Source organism: Larus michahellis, chromosome 4 (assembly GCF_964199755.1).
Source record: "Larus michahellis chromosome 4, bLarMic1.1, whole genome shotgun sequence".
Classification (NCBI taxonomy): domain Eukaryota; kingdom Metazoa; phylum Chordata; class Aves; order Charadriiformes; family Laridae; genus Larus; species Larus michahellis.
The window spans coordinates 94,137,705-94,156,218 of NC_133899.1; the positions used below are offsets into that span (position 1 = coordinate 94,137,705).

The 18,514-nt window shown below is 52.6% G+C and overlaps 1 protein-coding gene across 1 annotated transcript in view; it reads left to right on the forward strand.

Moving 5' to 3' along the window:
* IGHMBP2 (immunoglobulin mu DNA binding protein 2) overlaps nt 1-18,514 on the forward strand; it is a 45,439-nt gene that overhangs the window by 15,762 nt on the left and 11,163 nt on the right. Inside the window, exons 7-9 of the mRNA XM_074586663.1 lie at nt 1,319-1,466; nt 3,739-3,913; nt 14,628-14,810. Of these exons, the coding sequence (XP_074442764.1) occupies nt 1,319-1,466; nt 3,739-3,913; nt 14,628-14,810 (506 nt within the window). The remainder of the gene's footprint in view (nt 1-1,318; nt 1,467-3,738; nt 3,914-14,627; nt 14,811-18,514) is intronic.

An 18,514-nucleotide genomic window follows, 5' to 3' on the forward strand; every position in this document is an offset into this window, starting at 1 on the left:
GCCCATTTTGACTACACTTGGCAGACATGCAGAGGTTTCACGGGTGTTAAATACCTACAGGTTTAACCCAGACAGGTGGCTGAGTAGAGGGGCGAGACGCTTGAACGTCTTTCCTAGGGAAAAGGCTGCAATACGAGCTGAACCACATTAGACACCGGAGAATCCATCCATACAGAGGATGATCACAGGAACCATCAGGTCTTATTGGTTTGGCTGCTTAGAAAAGCTTCTGTCTGCAGCCGTTTCAGCTTTCTCAAGTCATCAGCCTTACCTCCAAGGAAATAGTCCAGATTTCCGTAATCCAAAGCACAGGTAGCTTTCTCAAGGTGACTTGCGGTGAACAGTAGCTTGGCCATTGTTCCTGTAGCTGCTGGTCTGTCGCTGGGGAAGCGCTAGCAACGAGTGGTGATGATTTGATGTGTTAGATATAGTTAAGAGGCGTTGCTAAAAAAAGCCATGAGCCTGTCTAGATATTGCTGTGAATCATTTAGAGCGGCTCCGAGGCGCCTTTTTAGCAATGCAGAGCTGCTGCTTTGGCTGGACGCGGTGCAGTCGGCTTGGGGAGCCCTGCTGCTTCAAGGTCACTGGGAGGCAGAGGGTCCCTGCTTCCCCCGAGCGACGGAGCAGAATGGGATAGGAAGTCCAGGTTCCTCAGCCAGCAAAGGCGCGAGACCCTTCTTCCCCTTAAGCCTAATCACCATCAGACATTACTCCCTGCGTTGTGCCCAGGTGCTTTGGCTGGTGCATAGACTCGGACGTCAGATGGACTGAAGCATCTGACCTTCTCCCTGCTGGTCTTTGGGGCACCGGGAAAGTGCCCAAAAAGCACAGGGCAGAGCAGGAAGACTGGACAGAGGATTTAAGGGCAGCGAGTAACTCCGCAACGCCTTATGCTCATAATTCAAGACTATCGAAATGTGCAGCCAGAGGAGGTTAAGCGTGGACTGACTGAGTCTGAGAAATCGCTGTCTGCGCCCTGAGTCCTGGTGTTACTCCTGGTGCTCCCGGGTGGCCTGACGGGCAGCAGTGTTCTCATTGTGCTGCGTCATGCTCAGGGCCTGGGGCTGTATCGATGCGGTCCGTCTCTTGCACAGACAGAAATACTCCGTATGCTTCAGGCAGCGCTGGTGGAGGAAGGGGCTCTGGCAGGGAGAGGGAAGAGAAACCAACGTTTCACGGGGCCGATTACGATGAGCCCAGGTTTCATGGTGGACACAGAAAAGCCACGCTGTACCTGGGTTCTTCGGTTATCTGAGAAGCTGAACTTACCTCGAGGGCTAGAAACAGTTTGTTCTATCTTGATTTTTCTATTTCATAGGCAAAATCCAAAAAGGCTCAAGACAGGGGAGAGCGGAGCCACTTTCTCGGTGAGATTAAGGCGCTGAGAAAGGAGCTGAAAGAACGAGAAGAAAGTGCCATGGCTGCAGCCCTCACCCATGCCAGTGTTGTCCTTGCTACTAATACAGGTGCGAGATCTTCTGTTTCTTTGCTGTATTTTACCTCACTTGCCAGGGCTCAGGTGAACCTTGTGCCCCGCAGTGCAGCATCCTGCCAGGACAGGAGGGAGCCTTAGTCTTCCCACTCCAGGATCCTGGGAGTTCGGTGAGCTTTGCTGCATCCCCAGTGGGATTCTCCCTGCTCGCACTCCAGCACGTGATGTTGTTGTTTGGCAAAGAAGGTCTAGAATGGCCTTTGGTGTGAGCCAGCGTGGCCCACCTTCGTTAGCTCTGCGTAGGAGCTGAGCTTCCAGTGAGTAAACAAGTGCTAGCGGAGGTGTGCAATCTGCTTATTGATTTCCTAAGTCACATGGAATTGCTTTCCTGCTTGGATAATTTCCATGGGTGATGGAATACGGCACATGTTCCCATAGCCTGGTCTCAGGCTGCACGTATTTGGTTAGTTCTGTAAGTCACCAAGTGGTGTAAGCGACATGGGATTTAGGGAACGGTTCCCGGTATCCGTCAGGCAGCACGTGTAGGCACAGCTACAAGGGGGAAGTAACACCCTCGCGATCGAAGGGGAGCGTAAGTGCTTCGAGTTTAACACCTGCTGAAGCACTTTTCTAGATCAGATGTGTGATGCCCCAGGGCCCACTTATATTCTTCAGATTTGGTTGCTCAGGGATTGTTTTCTGAAGTGAAACATCAATGATTTTAGGTCACAAAAAGGAATCTCATGGGGCATTCACAAGTTACTTGTGTGAACATTAAAGGAAAGGTAAATCCTTCCAGTGCATTATTTGCTGGGAATTGGCCCCTCACTTCTTTTAACTTTGCCTGGAAAAGCAGGGGGAGGTTTCCTTTTTTCAGTAAAACTGATATTTTTTGCTGACCGTTGCGTTGATCGGATGTGATTTTCTCCCGGCGCTCTGGGGCTCGGTAGCCAGCGTGAGCTCTGAGCAGTTCTGCTTCAGCGGGAGGTGGCGGGCAAACAAGGGGGTGGGATTTTGTGGTTTTCCCAGTTAAGCGATCTTGGTATTTGTCTGAAACCGCGTAGTTTGATGGGAATTAGTATTTATGCAAGCCAAAGTGCTCTGTTGCTAGGTTCAGCTGCGAGAGAATTTAATCATGGCAACAGAGGGGCACCGGTGACCTTTAGTTAATGGGCGCTCGATAAGCTCAAGTCGAGCTGCAGGGCTGTGAGGGAAGGAGAGCGTCCGCCCCGCTGCCTGCCACCTTGGCACAGGCTTTTTAGATAGAGAGGACCTTTCTACTTCTTTTTCCTTTCACCTTCGGCACGGCAAAATTGCAAGCTGTACGTCCCTTGTTACCAGAGTGGGTTCGTATAGGCTGGCAAAAAATTTTTCAAAGGCAGACACGGTGTGTCAGTTGACTGAAGTGGTGCAAAGCTGGAGAGGCAGCAGGATTTACAGCGGCAAAGCCAAATCCCCCCTCATCAGAGCTGCTTTCGGAGCCGCGCTGCAACAGCACAGAAGCTCTTGAGAAAACATTTCTGTGAACACCATGAAGAAAAATCTCCTTGTCTGGCATGCTTAACCCTCCTCTCCTCCTTTTGCATCCCTTTTCTCATGAAGCGCAGTGAGATTTTTGATGCCTCCGAAACTCAGAGTGCTGATCAGTGCGTGGGTCACTGTCGGCTCACGTCTGGATTGTGGTAGGACCTGTGTAAGGGTTATTTGGCTGACATTACAGATGGGAGTCTGATGTAAAAAAATAGCCCTTGCGGTGGTTGTCTGAGGAAGTCTCCTGTGCTTTCCCTTCTCCGGCTGCCACCAGCACGGACAGAGCTGCACAGCCGGGGCTCGGCTCATCGTTCCCTGGGGGTGCCCCTGGGTGCCTCAGGCAAGGCGAATCCCCGGTCCATCATCCGTTCAGTTTTAGTCGGTGAGAAGTTGTGTTTGCGTTTGAGGGCAGAAGGGGAGTGGGTGTTCATTAGTGCCTTTGCTCTGCTCCTGCTCTGGGTGAAGTATCGGAGCATATTGTTCTGTTTGCCATCTTGGTTTTGCTGTGGTTTTCAAAGATACTTGGAAGCTTTTGGGCCCAGATGCCGGGGGAAAGAAGGCCAAACAGAAATTGGCAAAACCAATTCTGACGTATACATATCAATGTATGAGTGTTTGGCATGGACTACAGAGCTGCATTTCTAAATCTCTGCAAAGAAACATTATTTTACCCGCCTCCCTCAGTCACAATTAAAGTGTGTGCGGTTTATTTTAAAAAAGAGGTTGCTCCTCTTCTGTGCTCCCCGGCTAAGCTCTGCACCCTCTCCTTTAATCAGGTGCTTCCTCCGACGGCCCACTGAAGCTGCTTCCTGAAGATCACTTTGACCTGGTGGTGATAGACGAGTGCGCGCAGGCGCTGGAAGCCGGCTGCTGGGTGCCTCTGCTGAGGGCTCCCAAGTGCGTCCTGGCCGGGGATCACAAGCAGCTTCCCCCCACCATCCTCTCTCACAAGTAAGGAGCGCTTCGCCGTCCCTTATTTATGCAGCCAAATGCTTCCCAATGCCTCAAGTGTCAAGACTTTTCATTAATGTGGATTATTTATCGGTATGTCCCGTGAGCTGGGTTTGGTCACACTGCCAGAATTGCCTCACACCTGTTTTGCTGATAGCCACTGCTTCAAGTTTAACGCGCTCCGTCTGAGCGGGCTTTCCTATCGCACCAGGACGTGACGCTCGGTCGCTTTACCTGCTGCTGAGCGAGCCACGTAATAGCGAAGTGCACGTGATCAGCACGGCGCTGGAGAGTCGCCTCGTGTGCTGCTGAGCGCCTGCTGGGCGCCTGCTCCAGGGCTTGCCAGGGTTTGGAGTTCGCAGAGAGGGAGAGCAATCCGACGGGCAGCCTTTGCCCCGCTCTGGAGTTGCTGGGAATTCTCAAAGGCGTGTGGCGCTTGCCCGTGGGGCTCTCATCCGTGCGGGAGCGGAGACGGTGCCTGCAGGAGTCCACACGTTGCATCCAGTTTTGTGGGAGCAACTTTAGGCGGGTTACCTTGGTAGAGCTGCTAAAGCAAACCCCAGAAACAGAGGCGATTCCGTACGGGATCCTGGCCATTCGCAGCGGGAATACTTGCTCACACCATGACAGGGAGCTGTCTGCCTTTCAAACGCTGCTGCGCTCACTCCGCATGGGTCCTTTGAGCTGCACCAGGGGCACAGTCCAGTAGCCAAATTCCCAGCCTTCTCTGAGATTGCCTTTTGCCCTTGTCCCACACTTTCTTAGGAGCTGTGTGCCTGCAGCGGAGAGGATCCTCTGCAGAAAAAGCAGGGCGGAGCGGGAGGTGGGGTGCAACGAGGCAGGAGGAATGCGCAGGAGCTCACACCGAGCCGTGTTTCAGGGAGATGTGGCACACTGGGAAGGTCAGAGGTAGCTCTGCAGCATCAGGGAGACAGCTCTGCTCAAAAAGCCGCTGGAATGATGTGGGGCCTTCCCCTGCCTGCCACGGCCCCTGTACCGGGGCAGGTGCTGCTGCTTCTGCTGGGGGACTGGCAGTCGCTCTCTGTGGACTTGTCTGCATCCTTCCATCCATCGCCTGAAACGTGCCCCGGCTCCAGAGAATTCAACGTGCTGAGCTTGTGTTGTGTGCTCTGCTTTTTCTCTTACGTGAGAAGGAGTACTTACGCTACGCGCTTCTATTGGATTACTCAAAATTGTGTATATTCTAAGAGATGTTCTTCCTGAGAGACGCATCTTCAGCAGAGATATTTGTTCAATTCTGCTTGCTTAGCAGCACTTGGTTTGAATTCTTCGTTTTCTCTCTGTCATGCAAAGTAATTTTCAGACTGGTTAGAAAGGTTGTTCAAAAAACAGTTTAAAACAATCACGTCAGCCATTCCAGCTAGAAAAACGGTAAGCAAGGTGAAGGTGAACAAAACAGAGACACAAATTCTGTGTCTGACCAGTATTTATGTATTCTGTTATATGTTCTGTTTATATGTTCTGACCAGTATTTATATATAAACTTTTAAGTGTTTGTTTTTAAGAAAGATAATCTGTTTTTCTACATGAGGTTTCCTTGCGCCTGGCAAGAAGGGTGGCCTGGTTTACCTCCTCTTGGCCGACTGCAGGCTCTGTAGAGTGAGTTCAGGCTTACGCTTAGTTTAATCCAAGGCTTGTCTTCCCTTTATTAAATTCTGCTTCTGTGGTTCCACATTTATTTATTACATTAATGTGGGAGTTGGCCCACTGAGATGCTGCAACACGTTATCACACGCACCACAGTGATTATAAAACCTCACAATACCTACAACATGCTCATTAAGAGCAATTAGTCTGTGGCAGAAATCTGTGGCTAGTGGAAATTGCCTGGGCTTCGAGGGGATACTCCGCGTAGGACCGGGGAGCCTGCCCGTAGTTTAAAATATAAATGTGCGCATGTTTATCTAGCTCTAGAGCGGCAATTCCTGAACCGTTATTGTGCAGAAGCAGAGAAATAGGCCTGACTTCATAATCTTTCTCTCCTGCTTCCAAAAAAATAATGAGCAAGGTACATATCTATAATCTCCCTTGAATTTTGAACAAGGGAAATGAGAAATCCAGGGGAGGCAGCGGCTCACGGCAGGTGGCTGAGAGACGGCGCAAATAACGTTAAGGCACGGTGTCGTCTCCTCGTTTTACCCTTATCAGATGCACAAACGCGTGTTGCGTTGCGGAGCCGGGCAGGTGATAAGCTCGCTCGCTCCTCCGCTGCCCGGCGGCTGTGCCTGGGCTGGGGAAGTGCAGGAGCAGCCCGTCCCAACCCCCTTCCTTCCGTCTCGCTGGCTATTCCCTGGGAGGTGCGGGCTGTGTCTCTGGGCCCAGGTTTTCCCCATCTGTAAATTGTGAGTAAATAATTTTATCTCCACGCAGAAGCCAAGCGGCTGGCCGTGGCTGGGGAGCTGGAGGGGCTGTACTGTCTGCGGAGCCAGCAGATGTTATTAGCCGGGGGGGAAAAGCGGCAGGCGGGCTAGCTGGGGGCTGGAGCCTCCCTTGCTTGCACCGGTAGGGAATTGCTTTAATCTGGAGTCAGGTAACAAAGCCGTTCCCAGGAGAGAAGAGCTCCTCGCCTGATGCGCAAGGTACTTTTTGGAGTAAGCACCTGGTTACTAGCAAGAAGAAATTTGCAGTTCAGTCCTTCTAATTTCAGGTTATCGTTCTTTTCCTTAAGTGATGCGTGAGGCTGGTCGTCTCCACCAGGGAAACTGTGTCGTCGGTGCATAATGCCCCCGTCTTCGTGCTGTGCTCGGCCGGCAGGATTCATCCCGGCTGCCATTCTGAGCGGTGGCACTGGTTTGAGATTTTCACACCTCTCTCTGCTCGTGCCAGTAAGTTGTTCCAAATTATGAATAAACAGAGAAGGAGGAGCTGGATGCCCTTCCCCTGCAGACGCTTCTGGTTGTGGAAGCACAGTTGCTCATCTCTGGGGCCCAGAGCCCTTCCCACAGCAATGCTGATTTGCGCCATCAGCAGCTGTAGGGGGATGAAGATGCTCACCCGTCGCCGTGGTCCTAAGCCAGCAGCGGCGTCCTGGTGAGGCAGACAGGGCTGGCCAGCCCCAGGAACAGAGCCTAGAGACTTACTGTCCCAAGACTGTCAGATTGAGGGCAAAGTGTGGTAGAAACGCCAACTCTGTTACTATGGGTGAACGCTCAGCTGGTGTCAGTTTTGGCCCCTCTTTGGAATGAGGCAGACTTTCTTCAGAAGAGCGTTACATCACCTGCCCCGCTCCTTTCCGCTGCTCCCTCGTGATGGCTGAGGTGGGAACCTTCGCGGGTGCTGCACCGTGGAGACGACAGCAGAGAGCTCCTTGTCGGTAGGACCCATCTGCTGCAGATCCCCTGGGTCTCCTCCTGGCCCTGCTTGAGCAGTTGCGCTTCTCTCTCCCTCGGTTTTGAGTTCGTTTGACTTTGCAGTGGAAAACTGCCACTAGTTTGCATCTCCGCTGTGGTCACAGGTGGTCATAATGTCCTCTTTCTCCCTCAGAAACGCTGGTTTGCTCCTTAGACCCTATGGGCGTGACTTGGACCAAGCTGTTTGGCCTTGCCGTTCCCATTGTTTTTCTTTTAAAAGAGCTTGACAGTTTTGTTGTGCATTTTGCATGTTTTCTTTCCGTGTCTTTAAAATCCCAGCTGCACAAAGAACTGGTCTTTGTAAATTAAGAGAGAGAGTGGGTGGGAGTCACATCTTCAGCCTCGGCAGGGCGAGCAGCTGTGCAGGGAGGTCAGTCGTGAGGTCAGCTCCCATCTCTCGTGGGGCGGTCCCTTTTGGGCAAGAAACCTTGGGGATATTTAAACACTGTGTCACTCCGTGCCCTCCCTACAGTTCAATAGATTTAAAATAAAATAGAGCAGTGAATCAATAGTGTTAACAGATTTATATCTCAGCCTGGCTTACCAGTAAATTATGATCCGAAAGCTTCCTCCATTAAACAGAGTTATTGCTCCAGGCATCAGCACGTCCACGACCCAGGTGCTGGTCAGAGAAGCCACCAGTCACCAGAGCTCAGCCGCGCAGACGGTCGCCGTTTGGAAGACAAAGTGCAAGAAGCCGAGCTGACTTCAGCGTCCTTGGGAGAAGTATGGGCTCTGCTCTCCGACGCTGCCGCTCGCCGGGCAAGTCTCTCTGGGTTCGCCCCCAAGGCAAAGCTGCCGTGATGCTGCTGCCCGTGCCAGCCCGGCTCCCAGTTCCCCGACTAACTCTGGAAACCTATTAGCTGCCGTGAAGCAAATCCGTCACGGTGGGAAAGTCTGGGAAATCTGCAACTCCGTAAGAATAGATGACAAAGCCAAGAGCTGAGTTTGCTCCTGCAACCCGGGGAAAGCCATCACGTGATGGCCACAGCAGAAGCCGCACAGGAGGGAAGCGGAGGAAGCCCCGCTTTCAGTATTTGTTATTGAGGTATGTTAGTTTAGCACTGGAAAACTCCAGCTAATACCCGTTGTGGAAGGCATGGTGTATATAGTGTGAGATGGTCCCTGTTACCATCTCAATAAACAGAGTGAAGGGGCAAGAGGGATTATTGTCCCCATCTCACCCCGCGTCATACAGGAAACCTGTGATGGCTTCAGGGACTGAGCGAGGTGTCTTGAACCCCAGCCTGGCGTTCGTCTGCGAGTCCGTCTTTCCTGTCTTTCCCCTCACCGCTAAGGGCTGGCATCTTATTACGCAAAGTTATTCTAAATTGAGTGTTTTCAAGCTTTGCCCGTTGCTCAGGTGGATGCCTGTTGCAAGACTGAGCATGCAGAAAAACAAGTGGAAAAATAAAGCTTTTTGAGCTATTTACGGCTTTACCTTTCATCTCAGCGGGAGCCCTGGGTAGCAGCCCCACAGGTATTAATGGCAGACGGGTACACTGGTCGGCGTTAGCGGTACATACAGGAATCGGAATGGGGTGCTCATCAGGCAGGCGCTGATCTGGAGCCTTCCCCTCCAGTCCTCGCCTCCGGCTGGGAGCAGCAAAAATCCCCTCTCCTCTTTCCAGATGACCAGCGTGTCCCTCAGCTCCGCAGCTCCATTGAGCAGAGGGCTCTTGGACAGACATTTGAATCTGCAGGGGCTTGAAATAGCACAATGCACAGCGTTTGTCCTGTAGAAAAAATCCGGGATGACACGTTTTATCCTGGTAGAAAGCAAAACTGTCTGATGCTGAAAGAAAAGAGTTCCTTTCTTTCAGGCTCTCTTGTTGTCTAGTTGAGCCCCGCAGGCAGCTTGTGCCGGAGAAGGCGTGCGGTGAGGTCCAGCCGGAGCAGCTGACAGCGTTTGGCTCAATAGCCTCCTAATTAAATACAAAAGCTAATAATTTTTGATCAATTAGAACTTATTTTGAGAAATCCAATTACATTTCAGATAAATGCTTTTAAAAAAATTATTAGCTCTTTTCCTTACAGATCTGAACTCTGGCCTTGTTTTTAATTGCTGCCCCAGTAAAAGCATTTGCTTTATCGAAGACGGCAGATAACAGGGGTTTCCCCTCCACAGCACCGTCCCCGGCACCGTGCAAATGAAGCCGGGGCTGGAGAGCACCGCTTTGCGCTTCTCACAGTCCCTGCAGGCTGCGAGGTGCAACACAAAGGCAGAATCCTTTACCTCCACCTTGTTAGGTATCTCCAGAGATCTCATTACGGCACTGAGTCACCTGCCGGCTCCTTTTTGGTTAATGGAAAACGATAAGCTATTTCCAGGGATGATTCACGCGGAGGACTCAAACCCTTCCGCCTACCTCCCCCTTCTCCTCCATTGATGGCAGCAGACCTGAAGTGGGTGGACTCCTATTTTTGGGGCCTCAGCGAAGGGTCTAAAGTTAGCTGGGATGAATCTGGGCTGCCAGAAGGATCGGCTGTTACTACGGTACGGGAAGTCAGTCCTGCTGGAGCGGGAAGCCTCTGTTAAAGAGCAATACTTCGACACCTGGTAGGAGCCATGCTGCAGGCACGAGCAGACAAAGGCTTCCACGCAGCTTGTGCTCCGCTCGGGGAGCCAGGCCCGGGCTGGTAGAACTGCCTTCATCTTACCTGCTTTTTCCTCCACGGGCTCAGCCTCTGTCAGTTATTATCATCAGCTCGTACCCACTTGAGGCTAAGGGAGTTTTGGTGGCCACTCTGAAGGGTGCTCCTCTTTCTTGCTTTTTGACATTCCCGGCGTTGCCTCGGGATGCAGAGGGCATTCCCCCCCACGCCTTACAGCACGTTCACCTACGTCTCGTTTGTGCTGATGTGTTTCTCGTGGAAGGGCTCCCAGCGATGGCAATGCCAGCCCCGCGCCGTTCTGCTCTCAGCAGCCCGCCCCAAAGCTCCCGGACATCGGCTTCGAGCCTCCTGCTGGGTGTTGGCCCCATCCCAGTGCGCATCTCAACGCCAGGATGCTTTCTGCTGCCTGACAGGAACATTTATTTTCCCTGTTTTCATTTTAGTCCTCGTTCCGTCCTTTTCTGACATCCTAATTAATTTGTCTCCACGTCAGGGCTTTGATTTATTAATTTGTTTTTGCGCGCTTCAGATAGCTGCAGATCCTTATCAGACCTCTTGCTCTCAACTAGGTGCTTAGACGAGCCCAGGAATATTTTGCTGCCCTGTTTGTCAGCAGTCATCCGGCTGTCTCCCCCATCCCAAATCCACGCGCAGGTCCTCCCTGCTCCGCAGCTCCCTGATTTGCCTGTCAGCTCCAAATGGAGTTGCTTTCGCTTTGTCACTGAAGAGCGAGTGTCAGGCCTTGGTTTTTTCTTTGGTAGCCTCCACAGCTGGGAAGAACAAGCTGCCCTCCTCCTCCCTGTTTGCAAGGATTAAACAAATCCGCAGTTCCAGAGAAAGGGGAGTTCTGCACAGCCGCACTACGTGCCTGTTTGGGAAACCTCTTCAACCCGTCCAGGGCACGAAGCAAAGCACAGTAATACTTTACATGCCCACGTCAGGCTCAGCCTGGCTCTGCCATCCAGGAGCGTCATGCGGGGTTCCTGAGGTGGGCAAAGACAGCGACATCCTCCTCCAGGCTCTGCTCTCCGAATTCCGGGGTGTACAGCGGAGATCAGAGTCACACCAACGTCTCCTTCTGTCGCTTAGGGAGGAGACCAGCTATCCAGAGGATGGCTAAGGAAAGCCATACCATGCCTGCGGGCACAGCTCCATCCCTCGTGGGAAGCGCTTCCCTTTTGTTCCCCCTTGTAGTGATCATTCTTGACAGCTACGCGGCAGGCTGACTCTCACACCCAGCCCGTAAAGGATATTTCACACCGCAGTGGGCACAAAAGCCTTTGAAATATTTGGTTCCGCTTGGCTACAGCTATCTCTGTTAACGTGTATGTGCTATACATTTCTTCCAAGGGCTGGAGGAGGGAGCATCACCCGTGAGGAGCAGCAGGGCCTCATCCTCCCTCACTGGGATCCATCCCGGCACCTGCCCCGGGAAGGTGCATTCAAGCGAAGTACAGCCTGGAGCAAGGTGAACCCAGGTTAGCAGCAAATGCTGGCTGCTGTGGGCTTATTTGGGTAATTTTAGCTTTCCTAGCTTTACTTCAAAGTAGATGCTCCTCAGCATCAGGTGCGTGATTCTGTCTGTCCAACCTCCGATCCCAATTTAATTTCTCTAAAGCAATGGATACTTAAAAAGCTTTTGCTCAGTGCTCTTATGACTTTGTTGGCATAGAAATCAACCATTGTAGGAATTAATTGAGCGGTAAAATAATAGGACATTTATTAACAGGTGAAATATTCGCGAGCAGTTTAATATCCTCATTATTAATTCACCATGTAACCTCATGTAGATCCCTGCGGTGGAAACTGTGCTGTTACTGTATAGAAGAGCACTATTTCTGAGGCTTGCTGTGAGGTTTAATGCCTCCCCCGTGCTTTATTGTATATCATTACAAGAAACACTTCAGAATATTTGTTGTTAAAAACACCAGGCTTTTCTTGCCAATTCTGCATGAAAATCAGTTTTAGGCTTGCTCTTGGATTTGCAAGAATTTGTGAGGCGAGGGAGGCGAAGGACGAAAGCAAAAGGGGAGACCTTTGGCGGGTAAGGCTGCTGAGCCTGCTGCGTCCCTTTAAGACTTTGAGTTCCTCTCCCGTGGGTATCCCTCGCTTCTCACCTGAGTTGCCCCATGCGACTTCCACAGCCCACCTCTGGCAGCATCATCGTCACCAGGACACGGGCCGGTGGGGCAGAGCCCAGCCAGCAGAGCACAGGGCTGGCAACGGGGTCCACCAACAGCTCCAGCAAGCCAGGAACCAGCTCCTGGGTCCGTCCCGGGGGTCCCGTCAGAGCGGGGCTAGAAACAAAGCCACGACATTAGTCCAGGATCCATCTAGAAGATACAGCTAAAGACAGGATCAAAGCGACCTGCAACGTAGATCCGAGGTCCATAGATCCCTCCACCCAGGGGGCAGAGCCGGGGGATATCTCAGGCAGGGGCTGAGGGGCCAGTGCTGAGCTTAAAAGGGCCCACGGGCAGAGGGGGTGTGTGCCAGGTGAGGCTGGGCAGGGCAATTAAAGCCTCGTGGGGCCTTCTTGGCCCCGAGAGCCAGATCACCCATGGGCGCCTCAGCATGTCATCTGCTTTTTCATTAGCCTGTCGGGAGGAGGTGGCTGGTGCAAGGGACCAGAAGTGTTTTTATCATGGCGATAGCGGTCGTGCTGTGGGCAAAGACCAAGTCAGAGGCAGGCTCTGAGTCCCCAGATTCCCCGGTGAGGCAGGAGGAAGGGCTGTTCCTAAGGGAAGGGCTGTTCTGTCGGTGCTCGTGCCGGCGTGCAGCCAGCTCTCCCGGTGAAGCCGCTTCCTTCCCTCCTTGCCCGGGGGCTGAGGCCGCCTTTCAGCACACCCGTGGGGCAGAGCAGAGCTGGGAGGGTCGGGCTGTCAGCGCCTGCTCATTCCACTGTCAGCCTGGAAGGAGAAAAGATAATTCCTGATAATGGGATTGCACTCCCCAGCCCCACGTCCTGCTCTTTCCCCTTGCCCCAGGTAATCCCCAGCCCGGCTCTGACAGGCTGCTGCCACCCGTGCGGGGACACAAGGACCTCTAAGCACACGTGGAGCTGCGCGGCTCCATGGCCAGCCTCAGGGTGGTTCATGGTCAGCAGCAAAACGCGCAGCACAGCTGGAAACCTCTGTTGGGTAGAGCGCAATATCCTTATTGCAAGCCTGCCGGCCCTTCCCCTGGCTCCTGCGCCCCGTATGTGGTGTTCAGCGCTCGTTAGCGTTACAACAGGCTGTGAAGAAGCAGCCAAAGTCCTGCTGTTGCCTCCCTTCACGGTCTGTGACCCCTTTTTTCCCCGAGCGCTGCATTCTGTGATTTAGCGGGAAGGAGGGATTTAGGAGAAGGAGGGCTAGTGAGACTCGGCTTCTTGGAAAGATCTACCCTCAATTTTCTCTTCTGCAGTTTTAATGAATTTGCAGTCTCTTGTTCTATTTACCAAGTGCGGTGGTGTTAAGACGACAGGGCTGGCCAGGACAGCAAACGAGACGCTCGCTGTGGTGCTGTGTAGCAGTGTAATGCTGCCCGGGGCAGTAATTGGAGGCGTGCTGTGCCCCTTAGCATCCACGGAAATAATTTGCCCGAGCTGTTCTCTGTCATCATTTCATCACCTTTGTGCTTGTTCTTTGTGTTCTGGTGGCCACCAGAGCCCCTCACCATGAACCACAGTATTGTACAAGGCGCAGGACGCACAGTATAAAAAAACCTCTTTGTGCTCTGAAATGCTCAAAACACAGAATCAAAGTACAAGGATTCTTGTCCTTCTTCCTCAGACGGTACCGTTGGGCGATGCTGCTGACAAACCCTTTCTGTATGGCGAAGAGAAACCGATTAGGCTCCTGAAAGGCTTATTTCATTAGGAGCTTTATTAATTTGTGTCCCAGATGTAAGCACGGCACCTTGGCCAGAAGTGATGGAGTGTTGGTTTCCTTAATGGGTAATAATAAGCACTGAAATGCATTAGGGCGTTAGTCCGGGCTGAGCGGCCGAGGAGTAATGAGAATGCTGGAGCGGCGGGTGTCTCGGTAAAACATTAGCAAGGTCTGGCTGTGTCGACACCAAGATTTGGGGTCGAGCTCTGACACTAATGCGTTGGGTGACTCCGATGCCGCTGCTGAGGTTGCAGTAACGTGAGTGCAGGTTACGGTGACAGATGCGGTACCTAGAGCTCGCTGTGAGCAGCGCGACTAAGGCTGTTGAGGGGGTGAGCGTGCAGGTTAAGAGGGTTTTGTTCCGCAGGTGTTTCCCCAAGCCGAGGTCCTGGGCATCCTCACTCATCTCATTCCAACTGAGCACACCTGGGTGGAGAAGCGACTGCTGCAGGCAGGGATGGCTGTACCGTCTGCGCCTCTTGCATTGCGGGGGCAACACCCCTAGGCATTTCCCCGCGGGAAAGGGGAGCAGGCATCTCTCCACCCTGACGTGTTCCAGCTGATCTGATCTCCCTGCAGGGCAGAACTCTGTCCCTGAGGGTCTTCACCCTCTTGGGGAGCCTGCGCTGAGAGAGAACGCTTGGCTGCCTGCAGCCTGCTCCTGCTGCCTTTCCAGCGCCTGCTGGTACCCGAGTGAAGCCGAGCAGGAGGCCAGGGAGATAACGCGCTGCCGGGAGGGGTCTGCAGGGAGGTGCTCACCGATTCTTTACTCCAAAGAGGGTGACACCTGTCCCTTAGGTCATCCCTTCAGACCAGACTGCTAGACTCCACTTGTGCCTTGCTGTTCCCACGCAGGGCTGCTGCCAAGGGCCTTGCGCTCAGCCTGATGGAGCGCCTCATCGAGAGGTACGGGGAGCAGATCGTGAAGATGCTGACGGTGCAGTACCGAATGCACCAGGCCATCATGCAGTGGGCTTCCTCGGAGATGTACAGCGGCCGGCTCACTGCTCACCCGTCAGTGGCCCAGCATTTGCTCAGGTAAGTGCCTCGCTCTTCACTGGTGTATGAGCAGAGCTGCCTTTTTCCTCCCGCTGTGTGCAGGGTTTCTCCCTTCCCTATGATGGGGTTTTCCATTCCTCCTGGCCCTGTGAGAGTGTTTCTGTTCTGTCCTTTATTTCATCGAGGAAACATTAACTAGGGGGGGTTGTCCTTTTTCCTATGTAACAAGAAATCATGGAGAGTTATCTTCTGTTTCCTCCTTTGGTACGACGAGCAAGAAAATAAAATCCCCTCGCAGCTGGTGAGACTATCTGAAGCCCAGCGGGCATAGCCCAAGCTGTGTTTCTCTCTCTCAGGCTCTCGCTGAGGGTAGGACCGGTCTTTTATTGTGTTTCCACACGTCCACGTGATTACAAGGGCCAGCGTGTGTCCCGTCTTTGGTCCCAGCATCGACATCGGAAAGATCAGAAAGCGAGATTCCCCTTACAGCCGGGGCAGCACCTGAGGCAGGTCTGATGGCATCGGATCCGTTCCTTGTCTGCAGTGGTTTCCCCTTCGTTGTGATTCAGAGGAAGTGACTAGCATTTCATTCCGTTGCAGCCTGGGACAGGCAGTTGTTTGCCAACACACGCTGTGACTGTCAATAATTGGTGCTTTTAAAAATTGCAGTCAGTGCACTTCTGGGAGGCGGGTGGGAAAACATTAATTCTCTCTGTTGGACTTGGAGAAGCGTGAAATATCACAGTGCTTGTCTGCATGGGGCTCTTGTATTTTTAGCAATACTTTTTCTTTTTTAAACACAAATATTTAGGAGTTGGAAAAATTGATATTCCCCCATCATCTCTCCATTTCACAGTACATGCAGGTTTGGACAGAGATAGCTAGAGAGGCCATTTTATCATACTTTTTTCAAAATAATCTTACTTGTGAACAGCGTGGCTACTGCCTGGCTGGGAAGGGCAAGCTTTGTGCTCGAGACAGCCCCGGCGCCCTCCTCTGCACCTGCTGCAGCCAGCACGGGGATTTCTGCTTGTGTCAGCACGCTCTGTCCTACAGCTCCAGGGCTATCGAGGCTTCGGTTCAACGTCCATCAGTGAAGCTGTGCTGGCCTCTGTCCCGCTCTATATACACGTTTGTGTACACCTCTGCAATTTTGCAGGTGCCCGTGGTGGGCTCTGTAGGTGAGAGGAGGCAAGGCTGGTTCCTCAGTGCCAGGAGGAGCTCGGCTGGGCTGGATGGGACTCCTTCAGCAAGGTTTTCGCCATACGGGTCTAATTCCAGGACCGGTGTTGTACAAAACCCTCTTCTCAATTGTTCTTGTTCCTTGCCACGCTTTTTTTTTCCCATCTAAATTTGCAAATTAGAAATAGCAACCAGTGAAGAACCCCAGGCAAAATGGTTTGAAATCATTAAAATAGGCAACCAACAGAAAAGCTGAAGCTGGGCGACTTGGTTATTCTGATGAGCTGGTTTATTTTTACAGCTGCTGAAGGAGTGGATGTTTTTCTCTCCAGTCCCCAGTGCAGTTCAGTCCCCTGCTCAGGGCCTTTCTTCCTGCAGACACCGCTGTCTAAACCAGTAATCAAATCCGCCCGTCCGCAGCCCTGCTGACGTACCGCATGAATACAGCGACCCTCCGTTCAGGCACTGCACCACGTGAAGTTTCTCTGCCTCTGTAGAAGACCAGGTAATGCAGGGGCTTGGTACAGGACCACGATCTTCTCCTGTTCAGGTCGCTAGTGCAAATGCCTTCATGATACTTGCCAGCATCTCGTGTCTTTTCTTGGCTTAGGCCAAATGATTTGCTGAATCCCTTACCTGAGCAAGAAATAAGAAAGTTTTATTCTCTGATAGCTGTGGGGAAAGCTCTCCTCTGCACCGACGCGTCCCAGGGAAGGGGAAGGCTGGCGAGCACCCGCAGGAGTCGCCTGCTCCTACTGGAGAGCAGCCAAAGCAATTGCAGCCCCAGCACTGGGCAAACGCTGGGGCTGGAGCTGTTTGTTGCCTCCCTCCTGGCGGCTGGTGGGTGATGGCGAGGGACCTGAGGAGCCCCAAAGCACAGTGCGAGGAGGGGGATCTCCATCTCTGCTGAAAGCAGTTTGAGGTCTTCCTTTGCAGAAAGCTCTGACAGGAGTGATCCGCACCGTGGCCCCCACCACGCCCCGGCACAGGCAAAGCCAGCCCACACCGTTGCATTCTGGCCTTCAATTTACAGTCACCTCCATGCCGCTTTGAGGCGCAAAGCTTGAAGAAGCGTGCCCCGATCTTGAGACTGGGAAGAGGCGCAGGCACAAACACCTTGTGCTACAAACTGTGGCAGGGAGTTTTTGGTCCAGCTGACCAGGTAAAGCCTGATACCTGTGGGCTTTCCTTCAGAACAGCTCTCCAGGGTATAGCCGCCAATGCCTGACAGTAAGGCTGCACTCCCACCACGGCCTTTCCCTGACAGGGTTGCGGATGCAAGTCTCACCTCCCTTACCTGAAGCACAGAGACTGGTCTTTGGGAGAAGTGCGGTTCTGCTCCCAACAACTTCATATTTCCTTACTCACTTCTGCTCTGACCTGGGAGGCACTGAGAAACGCTTGGTCTGGGATCTGTTAGAGACATCTGCAGCACCATCTTGTCTCAAAAAAAAGGAAACTTTGGTTTCCTGCGATATCTTTTCAGGGCCAGAGGATTTCCAAGGGAGCAAAACCTTCTTCCCAAATCTCCCTTCCTTCTGAAATGGGTGACGAAGCACATCAGAAACCCCCACGCATCTCCAGAATTAAGCTGGGGAGGCTGCAAGCAGTACTTGTCACATTCAGAATTTGTGACTCAGTCTGTGAGAAGATGGTTTGAAAATCACCGGCCGTTTCTGCTGTCGGTTTTTACCTTAGTACGGAGCCAGGTGTCCCTTCTCTTAGCACCTTTTTTTTTGGGCTAACACCCCCCTGCTGATGGGGGATGCGGGGGAACTCCCCCAGTTGTGTGAGACCTGGGAGATGCTCAGAAGCCAGAATAGCCCCTCGGTTGCGATGTGCGGCTCACCCAGCCGGGATCGCCGCCTCCCAGAGAAGCACAGGGTGCCCGGGTGCCCCGGGGCATTGCGGTGAGCCTGGATCCAGTGTCCGGTTGCAGGAACAACCTGGTTTGTCATCACGGACCAAGAATCTCTGCAGGACCAAAAATCCACCTCTGCAGCTCGGGCTAGTTTGCAGCAGGCGGGAGGACTGCCTTCCCCTTATCCTGAAGGGACAGCAAAGCACGGGGCAGCTTTTCCCCAAGGTAACAGCCAGTTCTGCTGCACTCTCACTGCCTTAGAAGAGCATGAATTCTTCTCTCACCTGAAAGATTTATGTAGACAATTTCTCCTCTAAAGCAACATTCCTGGGAACGAGATTTTTCCTGGCACTGGGAGATGCTGCAAGGGCTTTCCGTGGCCACTGCGAGCAGTCAGACAATCAGGATTATCTACATGGAGAACTTGGCTCTTGCTCAAAGTCTTTTGTCTGCGCAGACGTGGACAGTGGCAGGAGAGCATGCGGGCAGGTATAAAGGAGATGGGACGCCTCTTGGGTTTGATGTTACAAAGAGAGGGAGATAAACCTGTCGTACCCTTCACAGGGGAGGGAAACACTCTAACGGGGACCTCGAGGTGGCCCCGTTCCAGAGGAGATCACGGAAGGTAAAGTTGGTTGCTGGTCCCTGCAGTCCTTGGAAGTGGGGCAGGTACCTTGTGCCTCTGAACGCAGTTGCCAGG